This window comes from Maylandia zebra, linkage group LG14 (genome assembly GCF_041146795.1).
Source record: "Maylandia zebra isolate NMK-2024a linkage group LG14, Mzebra_GT3a, whole genome shotgun sequence".
Lineage (NCBI taxonomy): Eukaryota > Metazoa > Chordata > Actinopteri > Cichliformes > Cichlidae > Maylandia > Maylandia zebra.
The window spans coordinates 18,689,417-18,716,512 of record NC_135180.1 but is presented as its reverse complement, the minus strand read 5'-3'; the positions used below and the strand labels follow the sequence as shown (position 1 = coordinate 18,716,512).

Genomic DNA, 27,096 nt, shown 5'->3' with positions numbered 1-27,096 from the left:
AAGAAATGTGTTTGGAACAATGTAACACAAAAACCACAAAAACCTTCAGACCAGACGATGTAATGCAGTCCATATTCATCTTATGAAATATCCAAGGAAACAACCATTTAATCAGTGTAAAGAAGGTACACTTCACTAACTACACATTTATTGCCTGAGATATCTTAATATAAGAAAAAAGTCTCAGTTTTTCTGATAAAGAAATGTGTTTTATTTTGTTTATGTATTTATTCTAACTGTGGAACCACTGTAAAAGTCAAGCAAAACCCAGAACTTTCTACAGTAGATCATTTAATTGATTAACTACTACTCAAGTACTTCGGTATCGTATGAATGGCCATGGGGGGATGTCTTTATGAGCAGGAAAAGCTGTAAAACATAAAACTTTAGTTAAAAGTCCAAAGTTTAAGCCTTCCTTCACATTTTCCAAAACTGTCCAGTGACCCAGATTGGAGACCTTGTCGGCCCAATTCTGACCCCCTGGCCATATGTTTGAGACCCCTGGTCTAAGGTTCAAAGTCCTCCCACAAACTAAGATCTCCAGATTACATCCCCACAGTGGAAACTTTGCAACATTGAGGAATCACTAAAAGCAATGAAATTCCATCTAACCTGACCTGAGCCGGACCCTTTTACACTGTGCTGGAGAGAACTACTGTTCAAAAGATTTCAGGAATTAAGGTTGAAACAATGCTGATTTTATTGAGCTTGATTCCAGCAGCTTCCCAAAGGTGTGACTTTGTCAAGGAGAGACACATGATAAAATAGTAATTTAGTAAAATACATAATAGGATCTGGTAGAAATAAATAGAAAATAATTAAGATAATGTTTTTTTAATCATTGCAGAAAATCTCCAACTCTGTAACGACAAAGACTTGAAGAAAAATTCTTCAAAGGTCCATCTTGTTTTGTCTAGTATTGCATGTCAACTGTGGATTCTTAAGTAGGCTTTTGGAATAAAATATTACACCAACAGGAAACGTGTTTCAGAAAACAGCAGGACAACAGTTGAAAGCAACGCCAGCATCCTTACCAGGTTTGCTATGATGTAATGGTAACCTTTGACATGTTTCCCCACACTGACAGCCTGAAAAGAGAGAGGGGGAGAGAAAACGTGGATTTAATTTGGAAACCAGGGGAAAAGTAGCATTAGGGAGCACGACAGGGGTGACAAGGACAAAAAGGTGATTTCCTCCATCTCTTGCTCCATTACCTTCCTTAACAGTGGTGCTGTGGTTACTTTATTATGCTGATTAAAGGAGGATAAAATGATGAAGACTTTGGTACCATGCTGGCTAAAAACTCTGCAGACTTTTAAAATGTTTTAGTGATGCAGAAAACAGCCAGTACTTTGTCTTTTGGAGACATTCAAATTGAAATGATAAAATTTAATTTGTTTTGTTGAAATAGCTGCTTTTGAGAAATGTAGTTCCACTGAAAGAAAGCATATAATACTTTACCTAAACTTGAAAACAGGTCAAGTCTGACCCAAACACAATATATGGGTTATAAAAGCTGCAGATGATTTCACTCTTTTCATTTTTTGTTTTTTTTTTGTTTGCTATTTGATTTCAAATGTGACCTATAAGGTAAAAATATTTCTGCTCAAAACTAAAACCCGTGAGTTTTTGGTCACTGATATTATCCATATAGGGAAATGGAGCGAAAATACAGCAGACTGTGGGAATTCTGACAAAGTGGTCGAATGCATATTGAGATTAACAAGTGGCATAAACCTAATTAACAAACTGTTCACATTTTTCTTTGTCTCTCTCTCACCCACACATATCAGCGGCTTTGTACTGACGCAGACAGATGTACGTACACACACGCGCGTGCACACACAAAGATCGCAGCTGGCAGGGGCAGACAAACAGAGCAGTCTCTGTCTCAGAGCAGGGATGCAAGCCAGTGCCAGCTCTGCAGAGCTGACTAGTGTGTGTGTTTGTGTCTGTATGCCCGTCTCAGTACACATGTGTGCGTTTGTGCGTGCGCCTCCTGTCTGTCTGTTCACTCAGCACAGAAGCCAATTAAGAAACAGTCTGTGTGTCTGAGATGCCGCTACTAGTGTGGGTTTGTGTCTGTGTAGCTGTATGACTATGTGCATTGTAATGCTGTAATTTTAGCTTTTTTTTTTTTTACATATATTAAATTTCTGTGTGTTACCAGTAATTGTAGGAGTTTCTGAGAGGTATGTGCATTAGTGAATGTGCTTGTGTGTATGTTTGTGTTAGTGAGTTTATCACATATGCAAAGTGAGGATCACATGTAATGACAGGTGGCAGGACCAATGGGATGTTGCAGCCCTGAGTCACACGCTCTATCTTTCTCACACACACTCCTGAGACCTGTCAGAGCTCAAGACTTAACCATCAAACAAGACAGACAATCTAATGAACTCAGACAGCCATAAGGTGTCCGAGCGCATGCCTTGATATTTATTACGTGGGTATATGCTTGAAATCTGTGTGCGATAGGACTCTTTACTGTCATTACTGCAATCACACACTGTTGGGGAAGTCACAGTTTTTCATTCCACATTTACGAACTCCAGGGAAAAACTCAAATCTTGTTTTCTTTCCAGATGTCAGAAAGCATCAGGCGAGCTGCTGCAACCAGCTGAGTGGAGCAGACAGTCGGCAGACACTAGTGGTACGGTGAAAAATCTCCATTATGTGGTACTACAGTCATTAGTAACTTAACTTTAATTCTAATTGTTTTCACTATTTCTCACAGGGTCTCACCTCATTACTTAACACAACCTATTATGTGGTTAAAAGGATCTAAAAACGTATCATTGTGCTTTGGCTGTATCTCATTAAGTGTTAAGTGCAGGTCAGTAATGTCATCTCTGCCCTCACTCAGTGATATTTGGGCAGCCATTAACTCGATCTCATGATCTTGTTTAGCATCCAGATCAGTGTCAGACCTTTTATTACTTGTAACCAGGGACTGTAGAGTATTTATAAATGCTGTAAATGTAATGTAGCCATTAATAAGGGGCAGGGATAGCTCAGTAGGTAAAGTGGTCGCCCCATGATCGGAAGGTCGGCGGTTCGAATCCACTTAACGGCTACCCTGAGGTACCCCTGAGCAAGGTACCGTCCCTACACACTGCTCCCCGGGCGCCTGCTTAGTGGGCTGCCCACTGCTTCACTGAGTGAATGGGTCAAATGCAGAGAAAAACAAGTAATTTCCCCATGGGGATCAATAAAGTATCCATTATTATTAATAAATGGCAATAACAACCTCAAACTTACTCTAAAACAGAATTATTTAACATTTAATAGACCTGTTAATTATTCCATGTTTTTCCATCCTGCTAAGTTATCTGCACCACAAATCTCTCCATATTCAACCTCCATACTCAACTAACATGAGTTACATGGTTTGCTGGCTTAAGCACTATTTTGGATTTTAGACTGAAGTATTCACAATCTTGTTGGTTAAATTTCCCAATAACAGTACCTGTTCCAGGATGCTCTGTAGTCTCTCAGGCTCCAGGTCAATGACATATTTTCTCTCCTGCCGTCGATCCAGGTCCTCTAAGAGTCTCCGATACGCCGCCTCATTGAAACTCTCCACACAGATTGCACTCACCTGTACATGTCAAATGCGCGCAGGAACACAAGAGAAGACATCATGGATAGAGTCATGCATGTAAACCTCAAGCAAATGAAAAAGCTATTTGAAGAACTAATCACAGAAATGTGAATACACAGCATGGGAGCACAGTGTGTGCATGTGGATGTTTAAATTAATATACTAGTTGTGCGCTCTGAGAAAGCATGACAATTCTTGTGCATGTGTGTGTGTTTTAGCAGGTTTCCAAGAATTTGCGCATTTGTGTGTGTCCTGACCTGCCATCCGTTCTGCCCCGCTCGCTCCATAATTGCCTGCAGTATTGCATAACCTAAACAACAGAGAGTAAGGGAAGCAAAAAAGAGAATTAATGCTGCACTAGGTACATGATGCAGTTGAAAAATGGATAAATTATGCTTTGCTGTTTTTTCCAGAAAAAAAACTAAATAAATAAAAGTGCTCGTGTTTTCAAAATCTGTTATCCTAATCATAGTTGAGGTAAAACCTTTGCACACTATACCAGAATTAGCAAAACTGTTTCCAGGTGTGCATTACGCTTAAAAACTAGGGGCAAAATGCTTAGCATTTAACGCATCTTCAACTTAATTTTTTATCTTCCAGCCTGCAAAGTGTAACGTCTGAATTGTCTGTCGAATTCTGACACTCAGTGTTGACATTTCATTGAAATTAAATTCTCAATCCTTTTCCCCCTTAAGAGTAAAATAGGATTAAAAAGTAATTCATGTGTAAATACTTAGTATTTATAGTCTGGAATCAAAACTATAAAATGGACTTCTGCTTCTACAATATGAGGCAACACACCTTTGAACAGGCTGTCTTCTTAATGTGTTTCTAATGAATCTGACTTGATCAAACAAGCAGAAGGTGTCAACATGAGTGACAATGGATATAATATTACACCGAACAAGTGTCATGTTGGGTCAAGACAAATGGGAAACATGTAATAATAAGTAATAACACAATGCAACAGCAATATTCTTTCTTAATATTGGCATGCGGCCATGTTTCTATCACAATGAGCGCTGAAACAAACCTTGATGCTAACTCTCTGAGCAAAGCAGATTCAATCAAAATAAAATGATATCACAATTCGCTGAAAGTCACATGGACACAAAGGCAGAGAAACACGAGTACAGCGGGAGTCTTCTAAAACACAAGACGAGAAAGCACACACTCTAGTTTGACCTTTTTAACCACTAGACTGATGCTATATAGAATCATACATGTGTCTAAATGAAAATGTCTGTGCCTAAAACTTAACCTAAAACTCTAAAAAGGTAAAACTTGGTGTAAAAAATAACCCAACTTTTGGAGAAAAATAAACTGACAAAAACGATTTTGTGAACTTACGAAATCCACTAAACTAAAAGAAAATTTGTTTTTGACATTTTGTTCACATGTGTCATCACAACCTGCCTGGATGAGACTTTGCTGATTTTGTTTATTAAGAATTAGCAGGTGTGCGTGACCTGGAGTCAACCGCCTTCACAAAGTGCTTTGTTTTTACTGCAATAACCAGTTTAAGACTAGCTAATAAAAACTAAACTAAAAATCATCATTTTGCATTGCACCCTGCCTTTCGCCCTGTGACCGCTTTAGCACACCTGCAACCCTGAACTGGTGAGGCAGAAGAAAATGAAAGAGTGGATAAAAACTAAACTCAAATGAACTTATCTGCTTCAGAAACTAAACTGTATTGAACACAAAAAAAATCGAAATGAAATCAGAATTAAAACTAATTGCAGAATACAAACTGATTATATTGTAAGTTACTCAGGTGTTTTGCAGTATGTGTGCCTTCCTATGTACTGTTTTTACACATATTATCTAATGCTTTCAGAAATGGGTATGCACTAATGTAATCTATTTGAATTTGTCTGTGAATGCATTTGCCTTTGCATGCACATGTGCAGTTCTGTGGACATCCACAGTTCGTGCCTCTGTGAGTGCGTGTTAGCAGCTGTCTCTGGAGCAGAGCAGGGTGCATAAAACAGATCACAGTGTTACTGCCTATTTTCCAGCACATTACAGGCAGCAGGTCTTGATGGGAGCCTGTAATGAAGGGCCCTGCCTTGGCCAAGTCATGGGTGAGTACAGCCCAAATTCTTACGCATCCATCTTTCGCTCCATTTCTCCCTCCCATCCCCCTTTCTCTCAAACATTTCCCCTCCTTCCTGTGCTATATGCTACTGTACATCCCCAGAGGCTTGTGATTTTGTCTGTCTACTTATTCCTCCTTTCTGTAATGCTCCCCCTGCCATCCTCCACTGCCCCCCCATCTACCTCCACTTTCTCCTCTTCCTAGCCCTTGCCCCCGTCACCTTGTTTGTCTCCTCCTCTCATGACTCACAGCTAATTTTCTGTCTTTTTGACTTTGCCACCAGCACGACTGACCTAACCTGTGTTTCCTGTTCCCCCTTTTCCTTCCTCTTTTTTTCCCCTTTTGCTCCCCCAGGTAATAACTTAAAACAACGAAGGCCACAGGATGCTGGCTGAGGCACCTACACACATGCACACACACACCCACTATAGTACGGTCTGGGGACTTTACGTCATGTTTGACCTGTGTTTCACTCCCTGTGGCTGGGGATTAGTCTGTGTGGGAGTGTATGTGTGTGTCTATTTGTGCACACATGTAGGTGTGTGTGAGAGAAATAACGTGCCAAGCATCCCCATGACAGTGGTTAGGGTCTGAGGGCATCAGCTGTGCCTGCTCCACTAACTTGCGTGTGCTGCATTATGGCATGGTCGAATCAAAAGCAGGTGAACGCCGCGAGAGCTGAGGCCAAATCTTTGTCTCTGGCTGAAAAGTGCCAAATCACCACTGTTTCAGCTGCTGTCCTTATAAAGTCTGCTCATTAATAATAATGGATTGGATTTATATAGCGCTTTTCAAGGCACCCAAAGCACTTTACAATACCACTATTCATTTACTCTCACATTCATACACTGGTGGAGGCAAGCTACAGTTGTAGCCACAGCTGCCCTGGGGCAGACTGACAGAAGCGAGGCTGCCATATCGCACCATCGGCCCCTCTGGCCAACACCAGTAGGCAGTAGGGTAAAGTGTCTTGCCCAAGGACACAACGGCCAGGACAGAGAGCCGAGGGATTGAACCGGCGACCTTCCGGTTACAGATGCGATTCCCAACCCCCTGAGCCACGGTCGCCCATTGCCAGTAATAAAACCTTTGTGTTTCCATGAGAACACAGGGCTAAATATGGGAGTTACTTTATGAAAAAAAAGAAAAAAAAAAAGAAAAGAAAGGGTTAAGGCTAAGAGGGGTACGCCCTTACTGCTTTTATAGGAATTAAGAGGGTCAGTAGCAGCTGGGTGCTGCTAATCAAATGTCCTTGATTAACTGATCATCTGCAAGTCTGAGCACCTCTATGAAAGAAAAAGTTTTGACAGTTTGATGTTCTGGAGGATTCAGGAATGTTTTAGCTCAATGCTGCAATCTTCCCAGGAGCTGACGTCCCAGGAAATCCACCATATAGTCAAACAATGCAATGCTCGGCCTTAGAAATGCAAAACACCTCCAAGCAATAGGTCTCAGGGTCTATAGGCCTCAGTAAGTGTGTTAAATGTTAAAGTTTGTCACAGCACAATTAGATGAAGATTGACTGGTAAAAAAGTACAACTTTTTTTGAAAGGCTGCCATGAGAAAGCCTCCCCTTAAAAAACAAAAACAAAACAGGGCTGTATGACTTAGGTTTGCAAAGATGCTTTTGAAAAAAAATGTCAAGGCTTTAGTGCTTGCATTGGAAAGACATGACCAAAGTGGAGATGCCCAGCAAAGTGCCAAGATTGGTGAAAACCAAACACAACATATCAGCACAAACACCTCATGCCAACTGTTAAGCACAAGCATGGAGGGTTGATCATTTGGGGGCTTGTTTTGAAGCCACAGGACTTGGGTCATCCAACAGGACAATGATCCCAAGCTCAGCAGCAAATCTATAACAGATAGGCTGTAAAAGAAAAGAACCAAGGTGCTGCAAAGACCTAGTCGAAGTCTAGCCCTCAATGCTGTGAGACAGTGTGCGGGACCTTAAGCAAATGCACGCACACCTCAAATTACAACATTATAAAGCAGAGCGAGCTAACCACAGCAGGTCTTTATCCTGTCTCACCCCCCAGTTGGTCACGGCAGATGGCTGCTCCTCCCTGAGCATGGTTCTACTGGAGGTTTCTTCCTGTTAAAAGGGAGTTTTTCCTTCCCATTGTTGCCAAAGTGTGTGCTTATAGTGGGTCATATGATTGTTGGGTTTTTTCTTTGTATAATTGTGAGGTGTTTACCTTTATAATATAAAGTGCCATGAGGCAACTCTTGTTGTGATTTTGTGCTATAAAATAAAACTGAACTGAATTGAATTAAATGTGAAATACTAAAAATCAAAAAGAAAATTATTACTTTAATTTTAAAAAAAATTTTAACACCAAGGATGGATCCAGAAGCTACTGGATCATGTAGTGTATGTAGTATTAACAGAATGGCATTGAGTCCTATGAAAACAATGACACACCTGCCCATTAGCGCTTGGATTTTTTTTCTGTGATTTTTTTCTGACTTTGCTCTTTAAAACTCAGAAGGAATAAAAGTTAAGTAGAAGAAAATTAGAAGTGGTCAGATTTTGTCTTGGTCATAAGACCACTATATATTCGAACTGTTTTTACATGCAACATTAGCACAGTCATTGCTGGGCATTTACCTCTGTCTGTGTCGTAGAGGAAGACAAATCGGCTCCAGTCATAGTGGTCCAACAGGGACAGCAAAGCTCCTCTGATGGACGGCCGAAGCTGCAGCGTGAACTGGCCCTCGCCTTCAGTGGGGAAGCTGGGTGTCACTAGGCTGATGTGCAGGGCCCCACAAAACGATGTCAGCGTGTTTACTGAACGCTTGTCGTAAAGGCCGAAGATAGCGAAGACCCCCCTTGAATACTGAGAACAGACTGTGGACAGAGAAGAGGTGGAAGATGGAGAGGGGTCGGGGGATAAGGTGTCGGACACAAAAGGGATCCAGGTAGAAGAAGGAAAAAAAGTGGGTAAGTCGACAAAAATACTATATGACACTATATTATACTCAGTGACTCAGCTGCTAGAGAAACGGTCCAAAAACAGCAAGAAGGGAGGATGGAGAAGCCCTTAATTAAATTCACATTGTGGAATCGGGTTTCACATGTGAACCAATTTTAATGAGAGACGGCTTCAACTTGTGTCAGCTATGCACTAACTTTACACTCCTAATTAGACCCACAAACTGCATTTTTTCTTTAATTTATTTTTGAGTTGTGTGTGTGACTGATTTTGCAAATGCCTAATGAAACAGAACAGATCTTGAAAATACATCAGTCATTTTCACATTAGACTGCCTTTGCAAAATGACTTTTATTTCACCCAAAACAGGCCCCAACACAATAGCCCTTCCACATGTAGTTATAAATTACAAGCACAAACATTTGCAGGGGCATGGGTTGAAAACCAGACGCCAACCTAAGCTCCCTGACAAGACATTTTCAAATGCTCACACAAAATCGTTCCCAGTTGCCAAAATTCATGTTGCTTCTTATGCCTTTTTTGAGAAAATTAAAATGAAATCCAAACTCCCAACAGCTTTTAGATCCTTAAGATCCATCTCTGCACACATACAGACATGCAGAGCCAAAAAAATAAATAAAAAATCTGAGACCAAGCCACGAGTTCACTTCAAATATAGTCATTTTCTGCTACAGCACTGCAGCTCAGTCGCCAAACATCCGGAAGCTTTCAAACATGACAGAGAGAAGACTAAAAAGCTCTGACATCTTCCGCTATGTCGCTTCTGCAAAATTCTACCCTCTGCTTTGTTTTGTCATTCATCTTTGTAGCTCAACCAAGAAAAAAGCATTTGGTATGTGAACAGAGGAATCCTCCATATTCTCAAAAAAAGAAGAGGACAGAAATTAAGCGAGTGAAGTCTAAGAAAACTGTGTCATCATTTATTTCTTTTTATAGGATTTAATGTTTCACTTCGGCTGCCCACTTTCTCTTTTATCCTCTTATTCCCTCCTCCTCTTTCTTTTCTAAGTCCCATTCTTCCTTTCTTTCAAACAGCCATGTTTTTAGACTTCAGCTCTACCCTGCATCATAATTCATTCTCCGCCCCATCATACGTCACACTGGAGTAAACAGTAAGGCACGAAGACTGCAGGGTTTGCTTTTGGCAACTGTCAGGCATTACTCTAAATTCCTTCCTGTCTTTCTCCCTCTATTTATCTTCTTGTGCATCACATCACATCACCTCATACCTTTGCCCCTTTCTTTAGTTTTCCAGGCAGATGCTCCATCCATCCTCTCTCTTTCAGCTTCCACCATCATCCACTTTCCTTCATCTATAGCTGCCTCCTCTTCCTGTTCCTCCTGCTCTCCCTCCCCCTGGGACTCAGAGTAATTCCATTATCAGCTATAAGCCTCAGTGGGGGTAAACACTGAGGGAGATGCAGTTTTGACGCTTGGGCTTGTGGCAATTAAACAAAGCTGAGGCCCCTACACCCAGGAGGCGATAAGGCAGGGATTTAGTCTCTGATTATGACAGGAGCTAAATGTCTTCAATTCAGAGAACTAGCATACTAGACGTACTTAGCATGCGTCATTCAGCAGTAGCTGAGTCATGGCGTTCTTAAAGTCAATGTTCTTAGTGTCTTCACAAATGAGTTTTACAACTTTTTCCCAGATTTCGGTTGATATTTCAGTGCACATGAGCGTAACATAAGCGATGCTGAAATGAGGTTGTGTTATAAGATAATAAAAAAAGATTGTACTTTTTTAGTGAAGTGCCAGGAAAGTGCAGTACTTGGAGTTTCATCTATTATAAATGCTAAAGAAAATCCATTTGTATGTATAAATCTCAGTACAACTGGCTTGATTTTGGATGAATTTGTGGTAAAAGGATCAACTATTTTGAGTTAAGGAAAAAACCCAGCAGAATGAGAAATAATAGAACTGAAGCACTGAACATGTGAGCTGACATCCTGGGTAGCAGATTGGAGCAGAGCTCCTGTGCCAGCTGATGACTTCTTTTGAAATTTGACTGAAACTTCTGGCTTAGATGCAGCTTATGACATCACTTGTCTTCAAATTTGAATTTTCCCTCTACCTCATGGGCCTCCATCAAAACCTAAAGAAATATTGATAGCCTTAATCCCAAACCAGTCTATTTTTATACAATACCAAGACAGCTGCAACTATACACACAGGCCCAGAGCACATAACTGAAATCCCACTTTTCATTCATCTGAGCTTTCATTCTTAGCTTCTGTTCTCCGTCTATCGCTTCTTCTTTTTTCTATTCGTGCTTCCTGATGTTGGTTTTGCCTTTCTTACACTCACTGTCTTCCTTTCTCTCTTGATTCCCTTTCTGATCTATGCCTCTATTGGCTTTTTTTTTTTCTGAAACCCTCTCCACCAACACCACCCTGCCGCAAGGCTGGAATGTGCCAGACAGTGGCGTCATTGTAATAAAATGTGTGCTAAGCTTGCTTCATAAAGCTTTAATGAGAGGAAGGGACCAGCGGCATGGTACATCATCACCACAGTTAAAGCACTGGACACAATAGGTCTCCAGGGACATCTCCTACATTTACATCTAGTTGCTCCCCCTTCACTTGTTCACGAGCATCTCCTTTTTTGTTAATGTACAGTCTGTTTTTTGATTCTTAATTACTCGCTCTGTCTGTCAAACATCTCTGTTTCTCTGCGCATACCCTTCCATAAATCTGATGTCCTTCCTTTGTCTGCATTACTCAAGCCTCTACATCCACGGCCGTCCATGTTATTCTCTGATTTGTATCTCTGTGCTTATATAGAAAGCCCTCTCAATCATCTGCATACTCTGCAAAATCACTTTATTTCTTGTTTTCACATTCAAATTTGTCCAATTTGCATAACAGGGAAGAAAGAATGTTGCTGAAACAGTACAATAATTCACAGTCTAACAGAGTCGCTCTCTTTGCTTCTGGTGTTGTTTGCTCTTTAACCATTTTCCCTCTCAAATTCCTCACCATGATGCTGATGTCTTTACGACAGCTTCTTGCTTTTCTTTTGTTAACATAGCAGAGAGAATAGATACCTTCTGTAATTAAATCACGTTGGATGTGCATGAAATTCAAAAACTTAATTTGTTCTTGTTCAGATGACATGATACAATCTAGGAAGAGTGGTTAGTTGCCTGGACTCACGAAATTCACAAGATTACACGAGATGTCAAACCACAGGAAGAGGCAGACAACCATACACACCACGTGTATTGTATGTATTACTATTTACTATGGTTTAACTTGTCAAGGACAAAAACATAAAGAAAATTCTGCATCAAGCATAGCTTTCCTACTTTTGTTGAGTACCACCATGGTTCAATGCCATGGTGGTACGTGCTGTTGCCTCAGAGCAAGAAGGTCCTGGGTTCAAGTCCACAATCTGGCCAAGTTTGCAATGGGTTCTCTCTGCGTACTCTGGTTTCCTCCACAGTTAAAAGTCATGCAGTTATTAGGGTAAGGGTAATTGGTGATTCTAAATTACCCAAAGGTGTTAAAGTGCAAATGGTTGTTTGTCTCTATGTGATAGTCTGGCGACCTGTCCAGGATGTACCCTGCCCCTCTTACCCTATCACTTCCGCAGCCCAGATAAAGATAAGAGGATGGGTGGATTGGAAGTTGCTCTAAATCCGTTGAATTTTTTTGTTGAACATTATGTAATATGAACACAACATGCACTACAGACAGAAGTTACATTTGTTCATTCAACAAGATTATCACTGGTGTAACAAACAAATATTTTACTAGTTCATGTAACAAGACTGACTTTTCACTTGCCAAAGTGTTTAAACAATATAACATGACTTTAAATAAATTTAAGTAGACTAACTTGGTACAAACAACAACAAACATATATTGTGTGCAAACAACACAATCAAGATGGATTAATATAACATGATTTGTTTAGATGGAATATAAGTGGCAAGATGAAATTACGTTCATCCAATGAATTATTTTTTTTGAGTGTACGCATATACAGACCCATACTGTAGATGCTGTAGTTACCTTCACACACAAGCATCCCTCCATCCTCCAAAGCACACATGCAATTCTCAGTCTGTGATCTCCCATTATCTTGAGGCAAAGGCCAAAATAAAGCACACACATGAGCAAATGAGGAGTACAAGCTTGTTTAAAAGCCATAAGGTGCATTTTCCCTGACATTGCCTGGGGCTGCCTACAGGGTAGAGCAGTAGTACCCGAGAATGGGGTGGGGAGTGGGGACGTGGTGAATACCAATAATCAACTTTATGTGCAATATAATTATAGACAAATGAACTGCACAATGGCTTACACTGAAAGTTCACGTTTAACTCATTTACCCAGGGGTAAGCTCTGGAGAAGCAAGCTCCTGTGCTTTTTTGTTCCAGCGCAGCAAAAGTGAAAGTCCAGATTTTCAAAGAAAAAATATTTAACTGCTTGAGGATGATCCTTTGAACAGTAAAATGTCCACAGTGACTGAGACTCCTACTGTATGTGAAATTAGTTATTCTATTCAAAAAACACATTGTGCCAGTTAGGGTTAATGTTCATTTTTTGCTCTGGTAATTTCTAATGTCTTGCTCTGACCTGTACTTCCTCCCTGGCTCATGTTCCTGATTGTCATCACCTATCTCTTGTTACCCAGCTGTATCCATTCCTGCTGATTATACCTCTGTGTGTGTATGTGTGTGTGTGTTTGTAGCCACAGAGTCTTTCTTGAGTTATCTGATCCAGCTTTGTCTGTTTGTGGAACTCCTGGTTTATTGTGGTCTCTAAAAACCTAAAAAGAACCCACACAGACATGTGGAGAACTCCCCACAGAAGGGACCCAGCCACCAGTGGGTTCAAACCCAGGGGCTTGTTGTTGTGGGGTGACAGTGCTAACCACTGCACCATTCTAGAAGTTTCGTTTATTACACAGTGAAGCACTACATTTGTATGGGCATCAAAAGCTCTGTTAAAGAGGACCATTATAAAGACAAGATAGGAGTTTGGAGATCAATAAAATCTGGCAGAGAGCAAAGTCACTGTATGGATTTCAGATTAGTTCCCATATAATACACCATACTGGAGATTATGACACAATGGAGCAACTCCTTGCAAAAAGCTGCCAGCACCACAAAGGTTAGAAAAGAAAAGAAATTTCATAATATGCCTGTAAAATTGTTTTACTGTTTTCTCCCATTTGGTTCTTTAGAATTGTTGTCTGAAGACCAACAAGGATACCCAATGGTATGTTTTCTATAAAATCATGCAACAGTAAAACACATGAAACACTTTTCCCCACAGCTCTTCTTAAAAAGCAAACAGGTTAACAGATGCTTCTGTAATAGACAATCATGCACACGTTTATTTTTAAATCAAGAAAGCAGCTTTTTATCCACTCTATTTATGAGCAGAAAAGAAAAGAAAAAAGGTATGAAGTCAGGCTAAAAGCCTAAAGATTAATATTCTTTGAGAGAAAATGCTCACTACTTTATAAAATAGATCAAAATTAGGAGGCATCCGAGAGCTTTTTAAGCAATGGCCAATTGTTCAGCACCAAAATAAAGAGGTATGCACAGCAGTATAAGCAATATAAGCAAGAGGCATAAACGAGTTATGAAGAATTAAATATTTTTGTGGTTTCCTTCCCGGAGACATTATTATAACGCATTCTTCTCCCTAGAAGAGCTACCTAAAGAGTTTTTTGAATCTCATGGGATATGTTTATCCAGTTTAATAAAACATATTTATAACGCAAAAATCTGCAAACATGCAGAAAACAATTGATCAGACATTTTCAGGGACACCATGCCTCAAGTGGGCTAATTAGTAGCATTATAAAGACAAGATAAACCTTGAAAATCAATAGTCTGGGAAGAACATTCGACCACCTTATGGATTTCATATCGAATCCTCTCCAGTAGAACATAGCTAATAGGATAACTGAGCCACAACAGCTTCATAAACAGGGGCAGTGATTATTGAGAATGATAGATTGCTATGTACCCTACTGTGTGTGTGTGTGTGTGTGTGTGTGTGTGTGTGTGTGTGTGTGTGTGTCTGGTTTTGCTGTGCTTGTGAATAAGGCCATTCATTTCTCTGTCTGCCTACTTCTCCCGTCTATCTCGCTCTGTCGTCCCTTTTTTCTTCCCTCTTTCACAAAACTGCCTCAAGCAGAGAGAAAACGGAGGCTTCGGTTGTTCTCAGTGAGGGAAGGAAAGAAGAAATGGAGAGAGAGAGAAAAGCAAGAGAGGAAGAGAGTAGTTCCAAAACCCACGAGGGGCTCTGACAGCAAGAGAGTGTAAAGTCTGCCAAGCAGACAGTGCAGAGGAAAAGAAGAGGTAGAGAAAGATATTTACAAACAGAGAGAAAGAGAAAGTGAGGAAATACTGCTCTGGAGGGCAGTGAAGGAATAGAAAAGGCTTGGAAATTAGTCATAGCCATTTGAATGTGTTGGGAGTCAGGTCTTCACATTAATAAACACAAGCACACACTGACGTTTACACTAACACACTGACACACACCGACACACACACATGCACAGCTGCTTCAAAGAGCATTCATAATATGTCTTTTTTTAGGACCAGTGTCTGAATACAGGGTTGAATGTCGGGTCAGGGGTGAGGGACATCAGGAGAAAATGCTCCTGGGTAGAACTACCACACTTACTTCTTTATTCTCTTTGATTGCATCTTTCTGCTTCTCTGCACCTGTTCATCCTCCTCACTCCTCCCCAGCTCCTCCCCCAGGGCCTGTCCCCGAGGCTTCATGAATAAAGCTTCTAAGAATAAGAATAATGACTGGGGAAAATGAGGACAGGTACCCAAGAGAGGCAACTACAGTACTTGTGTGGCCTTTAGTGTTATCCCATTTAGGGAATACTAATAGTTGGTGACACTATGGCTCACTCCCTGCTATCAAATATATGTAAAAATAAATACTTGGACACTCTAGTTCTTACTTTCGGATCATTTATCCTGTGACTGAGGTGAGTTAAATGTTACTAATTTTCTGCAGTTCACAGTGAGTTGAGGTTATTGGCTGTCTATCTCAGTCACCTAGAGAATATGTTCATATAGAGTAAATATATTAGCAAATCTTACAGTGCATTTCATTTGCAAACCCACAGGTTTTTCTTTTACAGTGAAATTTCCACTTGCACGCTTTGGTGTAACTTCAGCAGCTCTCAAGTTTTCTGTCCTTGTGTGAGTATACAGTCTTGTTGGTAAAAACCGATTTTTACCGACAGGATCGTATAGACTTATATCAGTGTAGGAGCTTCTCAAGGAGTCTCACATTATGCTGTGGGAGATGTTGCAACAGCCTGAAAAGACATTCTGGAGAAAACTAAACAAAAGAAATATTTGCCATAGTTTTGCTAACTTTTTTGACTTTTTCTAGTCCTACATCAACAAAGGCTTTTTCTTTTTGGCGACACTTATTGTTCCAGAAAAGACTGCAGTGAGCTCAGTGTGCCTATAAGAGCGAATGCGAACAGCAATGGTCTGTGGTGACGTCACAGAAGGAGTGCAACAACAAACAATCAGCGCGGTGCCCAAGAACCTGCCATAAATGTTTGTTGAAGCAGAGGTTATGATCATGATCATTAAAAGTAACGGCGTTACTTTTTTCAGTACTATTCCCATCGTTACAACGCCGTTACCGTTAGAGAGATTTGTGACGTTTAGCGTGTTTGGAGTGTGTAGTTAATGTGTTGTCTTGTGTAGTTAGTGTGTAGTGTTGTGGATAGTTTGGTGTTGTGTTTCAGAACAATGAGGCGACTGCTGTCTCCAGGTAGAAAAAGGAGTGATACACCTGCTGTCAGACCTGCAGGTATCAGGCTGTGATGTTCTCCTTTATAGTGGACGGAAATTATTTTTTTGAAGTGGCACAAATAATTTGTGTGGCATCTTATTGAATGCAGAACAGCTGATTGTTCTGTAAATAGTTTGAAATGGTTATAACAAAGGGTAAAAGGCTGCAAATAACTTTGTTGTTTGCAAAACTTGTGCATATGATTTTAAAATTGACAATTTATATTTGCATTTAAAGTTATGAAATAGGATTCATTAAACATGTTTGTGGTTGTTACAGTAAAAATAATAACTTTCTACTCGGATTTTATGTTTTTTGTCTGATTTTAGATCAATTGTTAATTGTGTTAATACAGTATGTCAAAATGAAAACATAACTATAAATTCAGACACGTGAGGATGATACCAAACAAAGCAAAGTAAATAGTTTTTAAAGCTGAAATGTAGAGGGAAAATTAAAAGTAGTCAAAAATGGCCAATTATACCCTGGACCCCAGAGGGTTAAACATTTTTTTTTTTTAAAGTAAAGCAATAGTTACTTTTCAAGTAATTAATTACTTTTAGAATCTTGTAACTCAGTTACTAACTCAGTTACTTTTTTGAAGAAGTAACTAGTAACTATAATTAATTACTTTTTCAAAGTAACTTGCCCAACACTGTTTATGATATTCACCTTAATTTCTGCAAAGCTGAAATGCACGTATGTAAACATTAATCTCTGGTCTTACTATCATGTGCTTTATAGGTCCATCACGCAGTCTAACCAACCAACATGCTTAACTTAGGAAATAAATCGTATCCAGAGCTCCAAATGTAATTGCAGAACACATTTAGAAACACAAATTTGTCTGCAAAATGTGTTCTCATTAGGGCTGGGTATCGTCACTGATTTCTAGAATCGATTCGATCCACGATTCGATTTGATTCGATTTGAATTGGGGAAATTTTGCCTCAGACAGTCAGAAATATTATAATCCTGATCACTTACCAATACATATCTATATTTTTATATCTATAAAAAGAAAGCTGACACTTGTGAGATGTTATCAAAGATGTAAGCATCACAGCAGATTCCTTTGTGTCAAAGTAACTGAGGATAAAACACAGAAAAACATGAAGGCGGTTTTCCTGGTCTGGGTTTTTATAGCAGATGACCTTAAAAATATTGTGCAGTCAAAAACGAAATGAAGCAGAGCAAAGTTACAGAGGTTTGATTAGAGACAGCTAAGCATTTTGCAATTTTGCATAATTTTAAAAAGTTTAAATTTGTTCAGTATTGAACAGCAGAAATGACTACTTTTAATTTTCCCTCTACATTTCAGCTTTAAAAACTATTTACTTTGCCTTGTTTGGTATCATCCTCACGTGTACGAACCTTCCAGAACTCTCAGGTCATCTGGATCCGGTTTTTTATCAGTTCCCAGAATCAGAACCAGACACTGAGAAGCTGCATTCAGCTTTTATGCTCCACATATCTGGAACTCCCAGAAAGCCTCAGATCAGCTGAAACACTCAGTTTATTTAAATCCAGGTTGAAGACTCACCTATTCTCAGCTGCATTTGAATAAAACACCAAATCCACAATGTTAAGCTTAAATTTCAAAATTTACATTTTAACTACTGATTTTATCTACTGTTTTTTTTAAAATAATTTTTAAATCATGCTTTTTATTTGCACTTTGAATCACCTTGTTGTTGAATTGTGCTATATAAATAAACTTGCCTTACCTTCTTGTCGGAAGTACGTAAAAAAAACAAAAACAAAACAGCGGCCAACACCGTAGACTGGTGGGTAATAAGTAGGGGTGGGTTTTGATTATTGATTTAGAGAGAGAGCAAGCTCTACATGAAGTGTGATTTTATCGTGGTGGAAGCAAAACAGCAAAAGTAAGAGGAAATTCGTGACTATGTTTATGTGAAGCGAAATGTGAAGCGTAGTTTGGATTGTCTTTGGCTGCTGGTTCAGTCAGTATTGTTTGGAGAGATATAAAACCTGCAGCTTCAGAATCTAGCGCAAAAAGGACGTAAACACAAAGCGCCCACTGACACTTCAAAATCAGTGAGCTGTCGGCTTTCAGCACCGACGGCGTGTCCGTGTCCACATACGTGCGTCGGGTGAGAAAGGCAACATCTCACTGATTCGGATGCGTTGGGTCATGTTTTGTGTTCACGTCTTTGTGCAGAATCCGTGTACCTGCTCTCATTTACTGTTTTAGCTGTTTGGTGGTTGTAGAAATTTTGTGAGGTTTAACCTGAGATTCTGGCGTTTCGGGCAAAATAAATTTATATTTAAAAATTGATTCAGGATTTTAATTAATTGATATCGCGTTATCCAACCCAGAATCAATTTTAATCCATAAATCGTTAATCAAAACCCACCTCTAGTGGTGTCAAATACCCCTAAGGTGTCTTTTGGCGTCAGTATTCTCCAAGTTTGTCACACTGCTCCGAGATGTTTTCACTCACTGCTTTGCTGGAATGCGGTACCAAAGCTAGTTTGTCAGATGTGGAAGCAGATGATGTTTTAAGTTAAATGAGCTCTTTAACATCATCCACCCTACAAAAATGGAGTGGAAAGCATATCAAAAAAATAGACTTCTTCCTCATTTTTTGAATTGCACAAACATGAAATTGACATTTCGTAAAGAGTCACTTCTGGTTTTGAACATTTTTAATAACCTGTCTTAATGTGGTGTGAAGCCTGCACATCAGGGCTATAATGAGCTTCAAAAATTGCTTCTTAATATTAAGTTTGTGGCATTTTCCTGCATTAGTCAACTCTGAAAATGGAGGGTTCTAATAAAATGGGGAGCAAGGGAATTACATGCACAAGTGATTGAACACCGATGGGAGTTGTAACTGTTATTGTCTCAGTCCAATGAGCTATGGACACGACCAATCAGCAGTTCTGTTTTCTGTGTAGTCGTGAGGAAGCGATCGCATTTTGGTAACATCTCATTAGTGTCTCAAGTTCATATCTCTTAGCTCAGCACATTACTTTGGAACATGAGGCTCTTCTAGAAAAGATTCTGCTGCCCACACGTCACAGAGATTTACTGCAATTGAAAACTAACATAACCAGGTTAAGAATGATGCTGCACTTACAAGCCTCAAACACCAACACACACAGCCACACGACTGATGTGCCACCGTTTAGTGTGATCATTTTCGTAAGTTGTGGGGCGATCGTGGCTCAAGGGTTGGGAGTTTGCCTTGTAATCGGAAGGTTGCCGGTTCGAGCCCCGGCTTGGACAGTCTCGGTCGTTGTGTCCTTGGGCAAGACACTTCACCCGTTGCCTACTGGTGGTGGTCAGAGGGCCCGGTGGCGCCAGTATCCGGCAGCCTCGCCTCTGTCAGTGTGCCCCAGGGTGGCTGTGGCTACAATGTAGCTTGCCATCACCAGTGTGTGAATGGGTGGATGACAGGTTGTGTAAAGCGCTTTGGGGTCCTTAGGGACTAGAAAGGTGCTATACAAATACAGGCCATTTACCATTTAGGTAGCAATTGCAATAAATAGTCCACCTTCCTAAATATCTTACCATTTATGAAACAAAACAATGCTTGAATGTCCCCAGGATTGTCTTTACCGAGGCGTGTTATCAATCTTGTAATGGAGAACCTGACAAAAAGTCTCAAAGCAAAGTTCCAGCCCCAAGCAGATCTGCTCACAGCTTGATACACCAGTAAAACATGCATGCACACACAGACTCCCACATCTGCACGCGCAGTTGGAGCAGCATATACAACGCGCTACAAAAAACTTTGTCTCAACAGTGAGGTCTGCAACTTCTGAGATAAAAGATGGAGAGAGTAAGGAAGGGGGAGGGAAATGATAAGAGGGAAAGAACGACGGAGACTACACATCACCTGTCACAGGGCTTTGCTACCATATGGGATGCAGTTTTTTAAATAGGGATAATCTATAGTGTGTGCATGCATGCGTGTGTGTGTGTGTGTGTGTGTGTGTGTGAGTGAGTAAGAGACAGTGTTTTTTTTTTCAGTCATCTTTAAGGAGTACTAACGATAGCTAAAACCCCCTTGGGCTGTCCAGTATGAACACAGGCACCTCATCCCCCCCAACCCCACCACACACACACACACACACACACACACACACACACACACACACACACACACACACACACACACAGCCAATATCAAAACCATTCATCACAGTAGACAAGGGAGGAGGGAGGGCAGGAGAAGAAAGTAAGGAGGAGAGAAAGAAACTCTCTATGCCAGCCTCATATTGTATGTAAGTACTGTGCTTTTATCTCCCCCGAGGAGTGATCGCACAGAAAAATCTGCAAAATAAAAAAAAAAAAAGCCCACCACTTTCCAATGGTATAGCACACTTGATGTGTACTTTTCTCTTGTGATGTGCCTTGTGTTATCCTTGCAGTTTTGCAACCATCCAAAAGCCAATTTAATATTCTCCGCTTGTTCATTTCACACTCTGATTCAACAGCCCAAGGTGCGTAAAGCCGTTTTACTGGACAACTTTAGGTATTTTTGAAGTGGATGCTCCTTCTGCTCTACGCTCTGTGTGATTGCTTCTTAGGAGCGCCTGCAAAAACATGATAAGTAGCAATCACACGGAGCGCTAACTAGGTCATATGTGCACAAGTGCATCACGGTGACTATAGTTACCACTACTTAGTAGCTAATTACTATTGTCAAATAGTATCCTTAGCCTTCATCATCAGTGATGAAAGAAAAAGTTAATGTGACAAAACTCAAAACTGTGGTTGTGGTTTGGATAGGTTTAGGTACAGAGTGAGATGAAAGTACACCCTCTTTAAAGTCTATGATTTTACTTATCAGGAGGTGTTCTGCGTAACAAACTTTAAAACCGTATGAAGATGATATTTTTTTTTATCATGTTCTGATATGTAAAACCTTCCATTTGCCTGCAGCTTTGGAAAACGATCACAGTTTGGATGAGAATAAGGAGTTTTGTTATGGGTCAAACTGCTACTTTCTCAGGGTTACAGGACCTCTGTTGTCATGGTCGTAATAACTTCCTTGCCATGGTTGAAAGGAACCCATTTCAACTGCCAATATGCAATCTCCTGTGTAAAAAGACCCCACTTTGTTAAGCTGACAATCTATTCGAACTTGGTAAATTCCTACAGCTCAAACTAGCTGCTTTGTCATTTGAATATTTTTTGTGCGACTTGCTGAAATGGCTGGTGCCGTCCTTTCAGAGGATGTGAGAAAGGCAGTTGTTTTTACTTATTTCTATTTCAACGTCCAAGGAATCAATGAGGATCTGAGTTAGTGTCCAATGACAATTCTGAGTCTTATTAACGTTCCAAAAGTTGCTCTGTGTTACTCTGTTTAACACACAGCATGTCTCAGAAATAGCTGAATAACACATAACAAGAAAAGGCTGCCGGTCTGATATTGACTGTAAAATTGTGAGAGGACACAAAGCAGCTGATTTTATCTCAGGTCTTTTTTTCTTGCAGGGCCGTCAGCAAAGCTCTGACTACTGACTGATGCATATTGAGCCAGACAATGCAACTGTTTGAATAGCTGTCAGTGATAACCATCTCTCAAAGTTCAACTACTGTTGCTTGATTTTTCTGTTAAAAAATAAAAGATTGCAAAATGTGTCTGTGTTTCTGTTTCATGTTTATCTCTGACCTCGTCTCTTCCTTTCTGATGATAACATTTAAGAGTAGAAATGATTAGAAATGAGCACGAGAATTGAATTGTGGACTATCTACATCATCCAGATGCACAGTCACCCAAAAATTGCATATGTGTGTGTGCTGCACATCTGTCTTCTCCTATCACTATAACTACAACAAATGGAGGAACTGTTACTTAATGGCTTGTTTGAAATAGTAATACAAATATGTCCGGATGCCACTATTTATGCGTTTGTGTGTCCTTCCAGCTGAACACAGGTCCACGGTGATTGAGTGTGCTCACAAGATAAACAGAGCAGTAATGTAAGGGAGGTAATGGCGTCCCATCACCCATTTCTCCTGCTGTCTCAGTGCTCCCCCTCGCTATTCCTCATCCTTTCTTCAGCCCATCTATCTTGCTCTCCTGCTGATCTCTGTCTTCTTCTTCATCTCTTTCCATCCGCCGAGCTCTCGCCTCCAGTTAGTGTGACTCTATCCTTTAGATGAATTCATGTAAATTCAATTACATTTAAAACTTTAAGTTTGAATTGAATCGAGTCAAATCGAGTCAAGTCTAAACAAACTTAGTCACGTTAATTTCATCTGCCTCATCTTACAGTACAAGTTGGCAGTGGCAGGAGAAAAAGGAAAGCAGATGTCTGCTGAATGAATGATTGGTTTAATCCCCGGCTCTTAATGTCCATATGTCCTTTAGGATAAAGCTGAACTTCAAACGTCTGCTTATGCACAGCCATTACACAGCTGCTGTTAGTGGATGAATGAGAAGAAAATGAACACAAAAAAAGCATTTTTTCCCCCTCCTCATTTACACTTTCTACATTACCTTTAAGATGTCGGTAGCTTTTAGACTCCATTAACATTATTCAAGAAGATAATCACAGGTCTGTTATATAAAAAGAGATTTGGGTCATAGTGCATTAATTAGTAGTAACATGTTACAATAGGTACAAAATACCTATAGTGTGGTTAATGTGAGCTAAAATGAGCTGGCTTCGTGTTTGTCATGGAAGTTATTACAAGTCAATTTTACATGGAAAGTCTGGAGATCCTGACAGTGCATAATTTGGCAGAACAAAAGCAGAGAAAAATTATTCTCCAAAGTGCTTAATTCCTAAAGGATACCAGCACTTATGTCACTTTTTTTTAAATGATTGAAAGCATTCATTTTGGACAGAAGCATTCTAGTGTATCTCCCCTCATTAGCCACGGTCCACTTCTTACACATACAGTCAACACAAACAACACCTGCTCTGTTATTTCTGTATATGTTGGCTACAGCCCTATTAACTCCATGTGCTGTATGAAATAGATGTGGAGAAGATATGTTAGTATGACTTATCTAACCTAGTGAATTAAAACATGTATGAGAATTGTTTAATAGTGTTTTTGAAGATGTCGTCTCAGATGTTTGAAACCTGCAGCGACTTTGAGCAGTAATTTCCTGCATCACTTGGTCCACTGTAACATTCTTCACTGGCCAATTTGTCTCCTTGTTTGCAAGTGCTAAGAGCTGAGCATATTTACTCAATGTGCCAGTGTGATTCAAGTAAAAACAAAATACCCAAAGAGCTTTGAGCTTTGAGTTGTCTCATATCGTCTCATAGCAACAGTCGAAACCATGACTAGCACTTTCCCCAAGCATCTGCTAAGTGCCGATGCTAGCTAAAAAAAGAAGTGCTTGATCGACACAAGGCTTAAGCGCCTCATATCTCTCTTAGAATGAGCAAAGATGGCTATTTAATTAAGAGAACCAAATTTTATTTGTATTTTTTCCAGTTCAGTGATACAGACACTAGAATCCCTGGAGCAGTGTACCAAAAATGAACCTGCAGCCACTGACCTGCTTATAGAGGTAAAGGGAGCATTTCAGCAATCTGACAAGTATCACAGAATTTTTGTTTAGTTGGATCAGTTATCACAAATCGTCTGGCATAATTTCTATGATACATTTAAACCCCTTATATAACTAGTCATAAAGGGAAAAATACATATACAGTATCAAATATAGACATTAGCTTCACGCAGTGCAAGTACAACAATTCTTGCTCACCACCTAATCAATAGTAAAAAAAACGAATAGTTATGTCTATACCTTCTGTTCCCTGAAGGAGAGGAACGAGGTACAACACATAAGTATGGGATATCACGCCCTCGCGTGTCCTGGCTGAAGAAACCTTTAATCACGCCTTTAAGGCAGTTGACGTGTGATGACACGCGCACAGCCCCGCCTGCACATATAGCCGCTGTCATCACAGTCATCCCTCAGTTCTTACGATCTTCACCTCGCTGAGAACACCTCTGCTGAGTTGGGCTAGCTAGCTGCTGCTAGTTAGCTCCGTTGTCTGCCGACGTGAACTTAGCTTAACTGCCCCTGTTGGTGTTAGCCTCCACCGCGCAGTTGGTGTGTAGGCTGCCCGCGGAGCGCTAATTTCAAGTTTTCCCGTGCAGCGTTTTGCTTTGTGTTTTGGAATGGACTCCAAACCGAAGCGAGCAAAGCAGAAATCTTCTGTTCGCCCCTGTCCTCAGGGATGCGGTTTCTCTTTGCACGACAGCGACCAGCACGATGCCTGCCCTGTCTGCCTGGGGATCGTCCACGCTAGGAGACCATTGACGGAGCCCGAAGCCTGTGCGTTTTGTCGCCAGGTCCGGCACTCGACCCTGGAAAGGCAGGTGACGTTTGTGGAAAAAGTGCTGGGATGCTCGGCTGTCGCACGGCATGACCCTCTCCTTTCCGAGTCTGGAGCCCCGGCTTCGTCTGAGTCCGAAGACGAGGATTTTCCGGTCGATGTCCCCGCAATTAGCTGGGCTGACCACATGGAATATGTTGACGGGTTAGCATGAGCCACCGAAGGGGCTGTGACGTCCAACCGATAAAACCGCACAAAAGTGTGCGTTGATGCCCAACTAGCTGCCGCACAAATATCAGCTACAGGCACCCCTTTAAAAAGAGCCCATGAGGTTGCCATCCCCCTGGTGAAATGAGCTCTCACCCTGTGGGACAAAGCAAGACCACCAGTGCCGTATGCCAGTGAGATAGCTTCTATAATCCAGTGGGACAGCCTCCGTTTGGACAGAGCTCTACCTCTATTTGGATTAGCGAAGCAGACAAACAGCTGGTCACATAAACGCACATTCTGAGTGCGCTCAATGTAGGTGCATAGCACACGCACTGTACAAAGAAAATGCATCCTCCTCTGCTCCTCAAATGCAAAAGGAGGGGAGCAAAAGCTCAGCAACTCAAACTCCATTGAGCTATAAGATGCAGGCATGATCTTGGGAAAATAGGCAGCATTTGGACACAATACGACCTTGTGGCCATCAGAAGAGAACTGTGTGCAGGGGGGATGCACAGAGAGCGCCTGAAGGTCACCCACTCGCTTTGCCGAAGCCAAAGCGAGAAGTAATGCAGTCTTATATGAAAGAAATTTCATATCCACAGACTCAATGGGTTCAAACGGGGGGCTACAAAGGGCCTCCAGCACCAAAGACAAGTCCCAAGCAGGGACACTGCACTTAAGCACGGGCCTCAGCCGGCGAACTCGTTTCAGAAAATGTATGGCGAGGGGATGTGCACCTAGTGTCACCCCGTCAAAGCCAATATGACAAGCAGATATAGCCGCTAAATAAACCTTAATTGTTGAAAATAAAAGGCCCTTATCCAGCAGCTCCTGCAGGAATGTCAAAACATCCACAGTAGAGCACTGAAATGGGAGAGTGTGGCGGTCCTGGCACCATTGCTCGAAGGCTCGCCATTTATAAGCATACAAGCCTCTAGTAGATGAGGCCCTAGCGCTCTGAATTGTCGCTATCACACTAGGTGGCAAACCCTTAGCAATCAAGTTTAACCTCTCAGCAGGTAAGCATGAAGGCGCCACAGATCTGGGCGCGGATGAAACACTTCTCCTCCCGCCTGAGAGAGGAGATCCCTGCGGAGAGGAAGCTGCCAAGGACTCGCTGCTAGCAGGCTGATTATCTCTGCATACCACGACCTTCTGGGCCACCAATGGGCCACTAGAATCAGAGAGAGGGGGAATGCCGACGCACTCTCTCTAGAACTGGAGATATCATTTCCACTGGGGGAAATGGATACAGGAGCATGTCTGCCCAAGGGTGCATCGTGGTCGATTATGGAGAAGAACAGGGGGCAGTGAGTATTTACCCTGGAAGCAAAAAGATCTATTTGCGCCATGCCAAATAGGTCCCAAATCTGAGCCACTATTAAAGGGTGTAACCTCCATTCTCTCACCAGAGGACCCCCCTTGGAGAGAAGGTCCGGCCCCAGGTTCAGGTGGCCCGGGACATGGGTGGCTCTTAGAGACAGAAAATTAACACTGCACCATAACAGCAGAGAGCGAGACAGGAGCAGCCCGGGCTCCCTCCAAGGACTGAGAGCTAGCATGCAAGACGCGGTCACCGGCAGGTGACGCGATGCACACAAACGGTGAGAGAGAGTCCAGCGTTGAAACGCTCTCATTTTTAACAGTCCAAGTGGCACTATGGCGATCAAAGATGCCATCATGCCCAACAAGCTTAATATCGTCTGGAAACGCAGTCTGCGTCCCAAATGAAACTGAGCGAGGCAGCGATGAAACGCGGCCACTCTGTGCTCCGACAAACGTGCGCGGCTGGAAAGCGAGCATATTTCCAAACCGAGAAAAGTAATCTGCTGACTCGGGATTAGCGAGCTCTTTTTAAAGTTCACAGAGAACCCCAGTGTCTGAATGTGTGACAGAACCAGCGACAGCTGTCTTCACCTGCTCTCTGGAGCAAGCTACGAGAGCCCAGTCGTCTAGGTAGGCTAAGATGCGGATTCCTCTCTCTCTCTGAGGGGCGCTAGCGTTGCCTCGGCACATTTCGTAAAGGTGCGAGGAGCGAGCGACAGCCCGAACGGCAGCACTAGGTATTCGTAGGCTATGCCCTCGAATGCAAGCCTCATAAACTGCCTGTGTTTTGGGTGTATAACCACATGAAAATAAGCATCT

The 27,096-nt window shown here is 41.3% G+C and overlaps 1 protein-coding gene across 5 annotated transcripts in view; it reads right to left on the bottom strand.

Annotated features, from left to right (window-relative positions):
* gria4a (glutamate receptor, ionotropic, AMPA 4a) overlaps window positions 1-27,096 on the bottom strand; it is a 123,500-nt gene that overhangs the window by 52,514 nt on the left and 43,890 nt on the right. For all 5 annotated transcript variants that reach the window (XM_004543869.3, XM_004543870.3, XM_004543871.2 and 2 more), the window contains exons 3-6: window positions 8,317-8,556; window positions 3,862-3,914; window positions 3,470-3,601; window positions 1,035-1,088 (exon numbers count right to left, since the gene is read on the bottom strand). In XM_004543869.3, the coding sequence (XP_004543926.1) occupies window positions 1,035-1,088; window positions 3,470-3,601; window positions 3,862-3,914; window positions 8,317-8,556 (479 nt within the window). The remainder of the gene's footprint in view (window positions 1-1,034; window positions 1,089-3,469; window positions 3,602-3,861; window positions 3,915-8,316; window positions 8,557-27,096) is intronic.